This window comes from Periplaneta americana, chromosome 12, assembly GCF_040183065.1.
Source record: "Periplaneta americana isolate PAMFEO1 chromosome 12, P.americana_PAMFEO1_priV1, whole genome shotgun sequence".
NCBI lineage: Eukaryota > Metazoa > Arthropoda > Insecta > Blattodea > Blattidae > Periplaneta > Periplaneta americana.
The window spans coordinates 61,045,559-61,060,008 of NC_091128.1; the positions used below are offsets into that span (position 1 = coordinate 61,045,559).

The following is a 14,450-nucleotide window of genomic DNA, read 5'->3' on the forward strand; positions in this document are numbered from 1 at the left end:
ATATGTATCCACACATGAGCATGCTGCTGGAAATTTTGGAATCACTGCAATATTTTGAATTATTCACTAGTATTACAAAAGTTAATAAAGATATTTGGGTACCGGTAACATATTACTTTTCAATTTAATTAATTTCACTAATTTTATATGTTTCGAGACTAGACAGAATGGGTTGGCATTTCTGTGAAATCACCGTTCGGCACCAGAGAAGCCATTGGATATTTTGAACGTCCTTGTAATAATAATAATAATAATAATAATAATAATAATAATAATAACAATAATAATAATGTGATATTACAAATAATATTAATTATGTTTGATATAATGTTATAGGCCAATTGCAGGGGGCCTTGAAATGTACACTATGCTACTGAACAAAATACAGAGTGAACCAGCCAGGGTTAGACTCCTAACCGCACTCATGGCGACTGATTCATACGTATCGACGCTACCATATGCTGTGAATTCGTTTTGCGGATAGTATTGTCATTGATGAATTGTGTTGGTTCAGTGTTTTTTTATAAATGAATTGAATAACTTAGGACAAAACTTGAGCTATATTTTAAACCAGCAGCTGCAACACATTAGGTTCAATTAATGGATTTTCGTACAGTTTCTTCATGTATAATTTTTTTTTCTTATTCGTGGATAAAAATGTTTAGAAAATTAGGAACATGGATAAAAGAAGAGAATGTAAGAGGTTGAACATGAGAAGGGCTACTCTAACGTACGTAGTCACGCGAAATATTTAAAGTGAATTTAATGCTAAAATACCAAATTTGATCTAGACGAACAATGTAGTTTAATAAAAGTAAGACAAAAAACACAAGAAATCATTCTTTATCCTAACTGTAAATTTATGAAAATTTTACTTTTCTGGAGAATATCCCGAGTATACATAAATTCTGGCCTGGTTGTCCACGTTACACGTACTTTGACAGTGTCCCAGTTTCGAAAGAAAAAAAACTGTCTATGTTTATACCTAAAGTGAATCAATGACTAAATAGTAGCTGGGGCAGAGTGACGAATTGCTTAAAATAAGCAAGAATTATTAGTATTGCACTTGCCTTTCTGTCCCTTGCTCCCATCACGACCATTTCCTCCTGGAAAGCCTGGTAATCCATCAATTCCAGGTGACCCAGGTTCACCTTTGAATCCTTGAGCTCCTTGAGGTCCTTGATGTCCCTTTTGCAAAAGAAAAAATATATATGTGTTTAATTCCGTTGTTGAACAAAACAAGTCTATTGTTAATTCATTAGCTAGCAATCTATTGAGGACTCAGTAACATTGTAAAGTGGAAAATAACTTCTATAATCGATCGTCTAGTTCAAAAGTGCAACAACTAAAAAAATTGCCATTTTTTAGTTATTTATACTACTGAAAGCCCCTTTCGGAGCTCTTTCCGATTCAATATTGAGATAAGTCATATTTACAACCAAAAAGAAGAAAAAAAAAAAAAACTAAATAAACTGCTTAAGAAATAATTATAACTATGGACTTTACTAATTCATTATTAGTACATTTCGAAATGTATTAATAATGAATTGGAAGATTGTGATATACTGGGTGTTCAGTTCAAAGTGTGTCATGGCTCGCTGTATGCCGTCATATGGCTAGTCGATGAGCCTAGAGAATTCAATCTTCCTACACTTCCGCAGAGGTATACTACCTATGTATCAGAAAAGTTGCATAGCAAGTACGGCGTTCATTCTGAAGAGTACTCACTGATATGTACGGTAACGCCGGTAGTGGCAGGAATGTGAACTGTTTGGAAACATGTGCTGAGGTGGGTTTTTTCTTACTGTCGGGATATGGGGAGAGGGTTAAGACGATTACTTACGTATTTGTTGACATTAACTTCGACGGTCAACATGGACACGGAGCATTTGATTTGTATTGTGAAATGTTGCCGTACGCAACTGATGATAACAAATACTCTGCGTACGACTTGGCCGCGCAAAACACAGTTCAAAAGAGGTTATGGTAGCACACAGACAGTACAGACCGCCATCTGTTGCTACGACGTTCAAGTTATACAGTACACGTTCTCAAGTTCAGATTAAACTCCTTGATTAATAGGCAACTTCTCTGACATAAAAGCTGAAACTCGCTTCAAATCGCTGACTCACAACAGTGACGTCATGATACACTTTGAAATGAACACCCAGTACTCGTCCTGAATACTGACTCATTTCTAATTGTCGTGGTTATGAACCAGAACTCTGTTCCTTTCTAAGTGATTTATTTGAAACTTTCAACTAAAGATATCTCAAAACTTGTTTTTTTTTTTTTTTTTTTAGTTGTCGCACTTTTGAACTAGACGATCGTAATGTTTGTCACGCGACTTAGTTCATAGTCTCATCTTCTTTGTGGCTACAATATTTTGTCTGGGCGCATTAGTATTTAACTTACCATAACTAATAGCGATTAAGTCTTAACATTTGAACTAGGCAACTTCGCTTAAGCGCGAATGACTCATGTTGTTCTGGGCGGCTAAAAAGTCGCGACCTCAATGAATTAAGTCGCATGAAAAAGGGTACTGTTATAGTATTTTATTTAAGGACGCTTTCTATTTCAATTGCTCTTCAGCATCAAAATTCCACGTGGGCTAGTAAAGGCCGAGAAATTTTGTCTGGAGTCCTCTATCAGGGACAGGGTTCTTACGTGCCGTAAATCTACGATATGAAAGCCACAACTTGACCCACAGCTTTACTTACGTTCAGGGAAATCATGTTAATGATTTTACAGTCATTAAAATCGTGAGTTTTGAACCTGTGAACCTAGGAAGATAGTAATAGCAAAACCACGGAGAACTATGGGGGATAACTGAAAGAAGTAAATGGAAAAGTTTTCCTTTCTCGTATTACTTTTTCAAGAAATCATTTACACGTATTTTTTGGGCGTGGTGCAAAACGTATCCGAGTCTGATAACATCCACGTCCATATATTGTACAATTAAAAGATCGTCAGACACTAACTGAAACTTTATCTGAAGCTAACCAATCTATTGGGTTGGTGCAAAAGTTTCTAGATTTTTTCGCTGTGACTAAATTTTTTATTTGAGATAAGTATAACACAGAAATTAATCAGTAATATATTCACCTACATTATCCACGACTCTCTGACAGCGCTGGGGTAGTTTTTAGATTCCGCGTCTGAAGAAATCTGCTGGTTTGGAGTTAAAGAAGCCGTCAATCCATATTTGTAAAGCATCTTCGTTTATCAAAGAAGTTACTTTGATGATTGTTGGATAGAGAACGGAAAAGGTGGAAATCTGAGGTCATAAGATAGGGAGAATATAGGAAATGTGGAATCACCTCCAAACCAAGCTACTGGATAACTGCTTTCGTCATTTTAGCGGAGTGCGAGAATGCATTATAGTATTGCAGCAGCACTTGATGCAGTCTTACCAGTAGTTTTTCTTCAATTGCGGCCGCAAGAGTCTGAGTTGCTGGCAATAAATGTCAGCAGTTATGGTTATCCTTGGAAGCAATTCGTAGTACACGACGCCTTCTTTAAAGCCTACTATCAGACTCATAACATCATCATCTGTGGATGGACACTAACTTTTGTACAGGGTGTTATGTTTTGAAACGACAAAACCACTTCTCCGATAGCATTCTTTTCTTACTCGGTAGGCCTACAAATGTTTCGAGCCGCTTTCGCTGAGAGAAGTGTCACGTTTCTTCCACTTGGCATTCCATCTTCTTTAGCCCAAAAATAGGACAAACTTTCTTCAAATCCATAAAATTCAAGGGGTATTTTCAAGCACAAAACACTCCAAATAACAAATGACAATTAATTATAACAATCTCCTAACAACGCAATGTTGTGATGACGAACAAAAACGCTACAAACTTATGCATCAACCTAATATTTAATCCACATACGAGTAACATAGAAAAAAAAGTATGGCTACAGTAAGAACAACGTTACATTCAATATGACGACGATTATATTAGTGACAATTACGGTTCTTATTCCATTCTGTTACAATACGTCATTGGCGTAGCCAGGAATTTAAGATTGAGGGGTCAAGTTTTTTGGAACATCACTTTGAAAATTTGCCCATAACTTATATGAAACATTTCAAAAGACAATAATAATTATTGTTTAATACTATGATATTTAAAAATCATCTAAGACTGGCCAAAATTGTTACGAAGCAAAATCCACTCTCCGTCGTTGCACCGTAAATCAACAGATGCCGACTGTATATGGATATTACTTAATCTAGTTGAATTATTTAGAAAGATAGATTCATAATCGATCAATTTAAAACAGCTTGTCAACAGATATACAGGATGTCCCATTTATCTTGTGCACCTATTATAACTTTTTTGTTTCGATAGGTATTGAAATTTTTGTTTTTGAGCGTTATGTTAGAACGAGGGGCTAACATGAGTGTGGAGATTTGTTGCATGTAACTACATTATGGTACAAGATACACGTGACGTCCTCAATTTTTCAAATAGCACTACATACTTTAATTATTTACATTGATTACACATATTAAGATGAGTCCAAAAATGTATCAAAATGTCACATTCCTAATCAATAACAACAAAACGAAACAAAAACATACTTCCAATGTAATAATGTTATGCTTTGAGAGTCACAGAAGATGTCCCAAATGGTGACCATTCACATTAATGCACTTTCGAAGGTGTTCCCCGAAAGACCGTATGACTGCCTGGCATGTTGCTGGCTGAATGAACACACAAGTCTGTCGAATGGGTTGCTGCATGTCGTCTGGTGTTGTCAGAATGTTGTGGCACACACTGTCCTTTACAGTTCCTCATAGGAAGAAGTCGAGTGGCGACAGGTCCGGAGAATGTGCAGGCTACAGTACGTGGATTGTGGCGTTGACAGTTGTTGTGGTTTGTTTACATGTTAGACAGCAAACACACAACACACGACGTGTACGGATGTCAGTCGTCTTTCGTTTTGTGTAAGTTAATGCACAAGATGGAGCACCAAAACAAACGACACATTCTGATGGCATTTGTTTTATATTTTGTTGTTATTAATTGGGAAGGTGACATTGTGATACATTTTTGAACTCGTCGTAATGTGTGTAATCAATGTAACATGATTAAAGTATGTAGTGTTATTTGGAAAATTGATGACGTCACGTGTATCTTGTACCATAATGGAGTTACATGCACCAAATCTCTACACTCATGTTAGCCCCTCGTTCTAACATAACTCTCAAAAACAAAAATTCCAATACCTATCCAAACAGATAAGTTATAATAGGTGCCAAGATAAATGGAATACTCTGCATAAAGGATTTGTTATTCTAGATATTGGTCATTATCGATAGAAACAAAAAATATTATTATTTCAGTGTAGCACTCGCAACGCCAATAGTGGATTACTTCTTCATGCTTTAAATCTACGTAACATAATTTAAAAATATTTCTTGAAAAATGGGGGCTTCAACCCGACGAGCCTCTCCCCTCCCTACGCCACTGGATGTCATGCGTTTAGTTCGTGACAGAGACAGTGTATGGAGCCATTTATATCGTATTGGCTTCGAGGACACAAGTAATGGACTTGCGATTAATTTGTATTTGTTATTAATATAAAACAAGAACAGAAATTTGGGGGGGGGGAACTCGAAAAACATGTTTTTGTTTCGTTTATGACAATAATGTATACCCATAATTTTTACATATTTTTGGGTGCGTAATTGTATACGGCATAGGGCCTAACGACAAAAAAATTTTTAATGATGTTACTAAGAGGAAGCGGAAAAGTCCTGATTACATATTCTGATCCTCATCCATTTATAAAAAAAAAATGGATCATTATTCATTACTATCGAAACGGTTTTCGTATGAAATGCGAAATTACGGAAGTTCTTTGTTATATGGATTGTGTTAGAGGTTTTGTAATACACATTACTCCAGTCTGTAGGCCCGTGTTCGGTATTTCGTGATTCGCGAGTCAACCCTTTAATAGCCTACACAAGCAGGGCGACGCTGTATCAACTACGAGGTTATTTAGCGTCGATGGTATTGGTGATAGCGAGATGATATTTGGCGAGATGAGGCGAAGGATTCGCCATAGATTATCTGATATTTGCCTTATGGTTGGGAAAACCTCGAAAAAACCCAACAGGTGCCCAAGCGGGAATCGAACCCGCGTCCGAACGCAACTCTTAATCGGCAGGTAAGCGCCTTAGCTGACTGAGCTACGCCGGTGCTCTATTTTACATCACATTTGAGATATGAGAGAAGAATTTTTTCTGGCGAAAGCTATACGTGCAGGACACGAATGAAATCATAAGAAACAATAACATGAGAGATTCTCACTTTTTGAGAACCTAATTATAGCCTACTATAATATACTGTATGTAATATTAAGCATACAGAGAGATAATTTATTACAGTTGTATGAACACTTTTTGATAGTTAAATTAAAATTAATATAATCAGTTAAAAACCAGACATGTTTCGGAGGAATGCTCCTCCATCTTCAGTGGCAATACCACGACACTGGTTCAGATGTTCGACCGCGTATCGTCAGTCTCCTTTAAGCCACGATACGCGGTCGAACATCTGAACCAGCGTCGTGGTATTGCCACTGAAGATGGAGGAGCATTCCTCCGAAACATGTCTGGTTTTTAACCGATTATATTAATTTTAATTTAACTATCAAAAAATGTTCATACAACTGTAATAAATTATCTCTCTGTATGCTTAATATCTCATTTATGAACACTGTTGAATTTGACCTTACTTGTGTAAATTCAACTGTATGTAATATTTTGTTGTCAAAAGTAACAGTATCGAAAATTTAATACAGGAATGAACACAAAAAAACCTGGAAATTTTCATCTTATTTCCACTAAGTCACAGACAGACCTATGTAGCCTATCTGTGTCGAAAAAAGACACGAAATTAACTTAGCGGATAATTGTCAAAATATAAATACCACAGCTCTTCACTTAATAATAAATGTGCAATAAAAATATGAATTACTGTAGGTTCGAAATATAAGGCCCAATGTTCACATATTGTACTATCCCCTATCGTCCTTGCTAGCCTAGTGGTTGTCGTGGTAATCAATTTATTTTATTTTATTGGGTTATTTTACGACTCTGTATCAACATCTAGGTTATTTAGCGTCTGAATGAAATGAAGGTGATAATGCCGGTGAAATGAGCCCGGGTCCAGCACCGATAGTTACCCAGCATTTGCTCGTATTGGGTTGAGGGAAAACCCCGGAAAAAACCTCAACCAGGTAACTTGCCCCGACCGAGATTCGAACCCGGGGCACCTGGTTTCGCAGCCAGACGCGCTGACCGTTACTCCACAGGTGTGGACGTGGTAATCATTGAATATGAGAATCTACTAAAGATTATTATTTTTTGGTCCTACAGAATATATCTGTTATGGTAACAATGGTCAATGTGTCATTTTGTAGACAGATACCTCCATCTGTAAATATAATCGAATATGTCGAACAGCAACATGAAATCTATTATTTGAATAATTATAGCCTATTATTAAATTGTCTAGTACATTGGTGGCATTATTACTGACTACATAAATACATTGACAATATTTAAATTCTTGAAATAAATAAAATAGTGTTGAGACAAACCAATTACTTTAATAGCCTATCATAGTTTTAAAATAATTATACATAAACAATATTCTAGCGCAGACAGGTACTACGTTATAAAATTCCCAATTCCTTTGGGAAAGCATGCTTCAAATGTCTAGTTTTGATTTATGTTGTGTGTTAAGTATGTGAATATCAGATCTGAGACTATACGAAGAAATATTTCAATGTATTTAAATTAATGATGAAAATATAAATAAGTTACAAAATTTTGAGAATGTTCAATTGAATAAAAACTGTTTACAATGTTCATTGTTTTTAAAATCTAAAATAGCTCTTGTTATCTTAACATATTAAGTTATTCTCAATATTGGCCTATGTCACGTCACCTCATCGACTAATATAATGCATGATGTGTTTTTTAACAATGCAACATAAACTAGATATAAAAGAAAGGAACGAACAAAGATATTTTTCCAAATATTTTGATAAGGCTTCGTGTTATTCGTAGGTTATACTAGTAAAATGTAGAATACTTTTCTTGCCTTTAATTGCACTGTACTCACGGTGATTAAGTTGTCGCCCGTAACGCTTTAAAGCACATCAAACATCGAATGTTGTCTTTCTCTTCGCAAAAAAAAAAAAAAAAAAAAAAAAAAAAAAAAAAAAAATGATCTTCCCATTCTTTGTGAAAATAATATCTTTTTTGTTTTTCAGCTTGCGAAAGCTCCTTGGAAAGAGACACGTTTGTGACATTAAAGGTTAGCTGTTCTACTATGAGACGCTACCATAATCTAGTATATACAGTCACGAAGTTCAAAACGTAAGGAATATGCATCCATAGATAGTTGCTAACCACTAGGCATCGCTACTATCGCCTCATCACATACAATGCGAAATAATCCGTCATGTGGCTAGCCGATGAGCCTAGAGAATTCAATCTTCCTACACTTCCGCAGAGGTGTATAACCTATGAGGCAGAGAAGTTGCCTAGCAAGTACGGCGTTCATTCTGAAGAGTACGTACTGATACGTACGGTAACGCCGGTAGTGGCGGAATGTGAACTATTTGTAAATACGTACTGTCGGGATATGGGGAGAGGGTTAAGACGATTACTTACGTATTTGTTGACATTAACTTCGACGGTCAACACGGACTCGGAGAATTTGATTTGTGTTGTGGAATGTTACCGTACGCAACCGATGATAACAAATACCCTGCGTACGCCTTGCCGGCGCAAAACACAGTTCGAAAGAGGTTATGGTAGCACACAGACCGTACAGACCGCCATCTGTTGCTACGACGTTCAAGTTATACCGTACACGTTCTCATGTTCAGATTGAAGAACGCCTTAAATAATAGGCAACTTCTCTGACATATAAGCTGAAACTCGCTTCAAATCGGTGACCCAACAACAGTGACGTCATGACACACTTTGAAATGAACACCCAGTATTGTTCGTAGTACTCTGATCACCTCAAGCTTCGTGACTGTATATACTAGACTGTGACGCTACTGAGATACAGCATTAAGTACGGTGAACATGTGAATCATCCTGTAGGGAGGGGGTGAATTTTTTAAGTACACAACCAATCGTACTTATTACTACAGGTTGCACACAACATTTTAAATTTCTGTACGTAATGAGAATATGGCGATTATCAATGTTGGAAGTCCGAGAGGAAATCGGCGGTTTTTAAGACTGAAACCGAATGCAACCAGTGCGACAAGTGCGCTGTTTGGCCATAGCTGCTCTATAAGTTTCAGAATAATAATTTAATGTATCTCACTGCACAGAAATAAGGCTCACTGCCCACTCAGAAGACATCCCTTACTAGCACTCTTTCTCTGTATTTGTTCTTACCCTGTCTCCTTTGGAACCTTTTAGTCCAGCGTCTCCTCGTTCCCCTTTACTGCCAGGAACTCCTCTCTCTCCTGGTGCTCCAGGCGTTCCAGATATGCCAGGTTCACCCTTCTGACCAGGACTACCTGGCCTCCCGAGGGATGATCCGAAGCCAGAGCCCAAAATCGATTCCTAAGTTCAGAAGAAAGGTCCAATTGAAAACTCAGGATTCTTGTTTACACATTAAATATATATTGAATGTGAAATTGAATTACTGAAACAGGCCAAGTTCATTCACAACACTGAATAAAATAAATTGCTAAGGACGCTACTGTAAGAAGTCGGTTACTTACAATTTAAAAACACGCGAATCATGTACTTCAGAGCTAATATACTTGTAGCTTATATTATTAGTACTCGTAATATATTGTAAGTAATAAAACATAGTATACAGACATAAGAATAAGAACTGTAATGGAACAGTGGTGTTCGGGATGCTGAAAAAAAGTTAGTTTTAGATATTACAAGGCTTCGTATTGTGTTAGGTTGACACACAATTCTCTCTCCACAGATATAAATTTGTATTGTTTAAAATCATGTCTGTAAATAATTTACTTTAAATTAATATTTCAAAAGGAACAGACATAGGCTATTCTAACTCTTGAACTTAAAATTAACAGTTTTTATCACTTTCGGAGTCATGCTTACAATGTATATTCGCACAAATAATGCCGTGACGCTTTATAAGCTAGATGAGCACTATACTAACATTTAAATCTGGATATTCACCTTCTTAAAAACTTCTAAACTAGGAGCGATGTGTATCCTGTTACTCGCTATCCGCCATGACATTATTTTAAATATGATTGTCAGTTTTTACAGCTATATTCCCACCTATAGTCCATGTGTTCCAACTTACAAGAGGATATGTTCCAATGTACATGAATTTGTTGTACCTTCGAACACATTACGTATCCTTTCCATTTTATTTTTTCCATCCTTAATAGATCTGTAAAACGGGAAAATACATAGGCTACAGGAATTTGTAAAGGAATCTTCAGTAATTATTTCAAGCCTTTTTTTTTAATTTAAAAGATTTCATTTCTCAAAATTAAAAAATATATATATCAAAAGTGTTTTAAGGTACAACAGTCTCCCCAATGGCATAACTTACACCCCCGCAGACCCCGCGTTGCGGGAGGGGGCCGAAAATGTTTAGTGATTACTGACGCATATTTGGAAATGAGTTCGAATTACAGTTCAAGGCCCACATTATGTATTTTCCGTAACGCATAGCCACTCTTTTTACTCTCTGGCATATGGAAAACTGTAGTAATGACCAGTGGCGTAGCGTCAATGTAAGCTAAAAAGCTCAGCTTCCCCAGTTAATAATAATTTCATAATAAACCTACAATCTATGGACAAAATTATTTATTAATTTTAATAGAATTTATATTCACGCGTTAAATATTGTGATGCGGCAGCTCAGGATGATTTGTGATGCAGCAGTAAACAAGAAGCCTGCACACACTAGCTTCCAAGCAGACTGGTTTCTTACACTCATTCTTCTGTGTAACCCACCCCGCAGATTTTCCATCCCTTTCTAACTAAACTACCCTGGTCGCAAGGCTCGAAGGAAGTTAGCTTTGACATTGAAAATAAGTAGTTTCCGAGTTATCCCTTTTCGTCAGTTGTGTTCAGTTGAAGTGTTAGTGTGCATTGTGGCTGATATAATAAATAATGAGTGAAATAACAGTTCCTAACACCAATTTACTTGAATTTTTTAGGACAATTCTATTATCAAGATTGACTTACGAACAAAAGTGTGATCTAAAAAACAAATGATCGACTCCCTTGCTGTCAATGAAGGACACAACCAAAGACAGACGCATACTTACGTACTGTATCTATTGACCGTAAATATTGTGATTCCTCTAACTATGACAGGGAGTGAGCTAGTGTTATACTATACGTGTCTATTTGATGTGTAAACCGTGAAATCATATTTTACTACGTACCATTTGAGGTCATGCCTTATTGGTGTTACTTACGAGGTTCCAACCAAACTTCGACTGCTGACTTGACATTGACTACTATTTATTTTAAGACTATATTTTTGTAATACGTTTTCTCATATTGCATGAAAGACAACTTCGTGCTACGCCACTGGAATGACCACCATCACTGGACCCGAGGATGTGCATATAATTATCCAACTGGCAGTACTTGCATCACACACCCCTTCGATTGTCTCAGTTGACTCGCCCACAATCATACTGCAGTGACGCCAACGTTGAAAATCTGACAGAGTGATTTTTATGGATGGAGACATTGTTTCTCATGGTGTATTTTCATATCAGATTTCCAGCCGTAGTCGCAACATATAAACAGTAAACGCACATTGAAATAAAGAAGTTTGTATAGCAACACATCTGCTTGTTACTAGATTTAATTCATCATTTTTATCGTGTTTCGTGACAATGAAACCTTTTAAAAGTAATTATGAACATTTAAGTGGTGCAGAAAAACGCAAAAGGGGGGGGGGGAACTTGAAAAATATGTTCCGAAATTGACAAAAATAGACTCAGTATTTCGGCCAAGCAGTCAAACACAAACTACCTGTAGTGGAACGAATCCCAATGTGTCAGTACCATGACTCAAGAAAGACTCTGTATAAGTACTGAATGTGAAAAGTCCAAAGACTTGATCTACATGATCTGATCGAGTCATTTGATTCTCAGAAGGCCAGAAGGGGAAAGCGCTTGTTGAGCTAAGCTTCACATTAAATTTGCCTTAGGTAGGGCTATTATTGTGTAATTATAGCCTTAGTAAAACAGTAGTTATATCATTTAAATTTTTTTCAGTTCTATTCACTTAATTTTGTTTAAAAATGGAGTATTTTTCTATGCTAAATTGTTTTATTGAAATTAGGTGTAAAAATAAAATTATGAAAATATTAAAAATAAATGACAGTAAGGAAAGGGGGCCAGATTATCATTTTTACTGGGGGAGGGGTCCCAGCTATAAAAAGTTACGCCACTGAGTCTCCCCTATAACTTCTGGGACTTTTATGGAATCAGCTTAGAGAGGACAACTTCTGCACATTTTCAATATCAGAAAATTCTGAATCACTCATTTTCGAGAGAATCTTTTCAACCCCCCCTTTTTTACAAGCTTCACTTTGAATAATGCGTTTTATACTGAAGGCGTCAAATGGATCACTATTTTGTAAACAACTCCCTAGCAACTTACTTACTTACTTACAAATGGCTTTTAAGGAACCCGAAGGTTCATTGCCGCCCTCACATAAGTCCGCCATCGGTCCCTATCCTGTGCAAGATTAATCCAGTCTCTATCATCACACCCCACCTCCCTTAAATCCATTTTAATATTATCCTCCCATCTACGTCTCGGCCCCCCTAAAGGTCTTTTTCCCTCCGGTCCCCCAACTAACACTCTATATGCATTTCTGGATTCGCCCATACGTGCTACATGCCCTGCCCATCTCAAACGTCTGGATTTTAAGTTCCTAATTATGTTAGGTGAAGAATACAATGCGTGCAGTTGTGTTGTGTAACTTTCTCCATTCTCTTGTACCTTCATCCCGCTTAGCCCCAAATATTTTCCTAAGCACCTTATTCTCAAACACCCTTAACCTATGTTCCTCTCTCAGAGTGAGAGTCCAAGTTTCACAACCATACAGAAGAACAGGTAATATAACTGTTTTATAAATTCTAACTTTCAGATTTTTGGACAGCAGACTGGATGATAAGAGCTTCTCAACCGAATAATAACACGCATTTCCCATATTTATTCTGCGTTTAATTTCCTCCCGAGTATCATTTATATTTGTTACTGTTGCTCCAAGGTATTTGAATTTTTCCCTAGCAAAAACTATAACAATTGATGAGTCACTATTATATGACGGCTGTACAAAATCGTTTCACCGATTTGAATTTGCTTTACTAAAATAACTGTTTCAAAACGGCTGTCTGAAAATCTTTTATGCAACATGTGCGAAACGTGTATATTACGTACTCACGCAATGTGTTGTCCAGCGCAGCGGGGCGAAGTCGAGGTGGATAACCTTAAAGTATCGTGCGTAAAACACATTTCGAAACTTGTTACATTTATTAAAGGAATGAATTTAGAATGTGGAAATGGCAGTTGAAGCATATCGTCCTTGCTCCTGCAATAACTCCTATTTGACATTTATCGATTTTCAGATTTTTGCTCTATTAAATAACTTAAATAGTGATACAGCAAATAATAAAATCTCCTATATGTAATTATATTTCTTTGTTTCGAAAATGTAAGAATTCACAGTCTCCTATGTACGGCTGCCATAGGATGAATAACTGTGTTTTCTCTTCCTCCTGAAAAATTTTATATTTTGCACATAGGAGTTATTGCAGGAACAACGACGATAATCTAAGATTTTCCACAGTGTTCATTGCAGTGCGAGATTTTTGACACGGTTCCTGCCTTCTTTCATGATGAAGCCGATATGTAGCTCCGGAAAGTTGGATATCTTTACATCTATGACACTGTCGAAATACCCAAAATCAGTAATTAAAAAATTATAAATCGGTTTTTTTAACCTGGAAATACAATCAGAAGAACTGTGCTTATAGTAAAAAATGTGTTTTGCAAGGTAGTAAGGAGGGGAGACCTGGCATGTGAGCTGTGCTATAGGAGAAACAATGAGCTAACAGAAATTGTTTTACACTATTAGGCGCTATTCTTCTTATTATTGATTATAACTACACATACACACAAACGAACACCCAGCCGATGTATACAAGTTTTGACAAAGGTAGACAATTTCATTAGCTGTTTTAAGGTAAAAAATAGAGAACGGATTAATTAGCAGGAACAGTTTATGTTTTAAAGCAGTTGTACAGGCTGTGTGACTGAAAACAAGGAATTCGTTAGTTTTTAATTGCGAATTTTAGTTAAACTACTCGTAACTAGCTTAACATTAAAGTTAAACAGTTCAGATAAACCTGAAATATTCGATGCGGAGAGG

General features: G+C 36.5%; 1 protein-coding gene across 12 annotated transcripts in view; it reads right to left on the bottom strand.

The window, feature by feature from the left end:
- LOC138710493 (collagen alpha-1(XVIII) chain-like) overlaps nt 1-14,450 on the bottom strand; it is an 864,740-nt gene that overhangs the window by 66,336 nt on the left and 783,954 nt on the right. For all 12 annotated transcript variants that reach the window (XM_069841426.1, XM_069841424.1, XM_069841425.1 and 9 more), the window contains 2 exons: nt 9,443-9,613; nt 1,071-1,188 (listed from right to left, as the gene is read on the bottom strand). In XM_069841426.1, the coding sequence (XP_069697527.1) occupies nt 1,071-1,188; nt 9,443-9,613 (289 nt within the window). The remainder of the gene's footprint in view (nt 1-1,070; nt 1,189-9,442; nt 9,614-14,450) is intronic.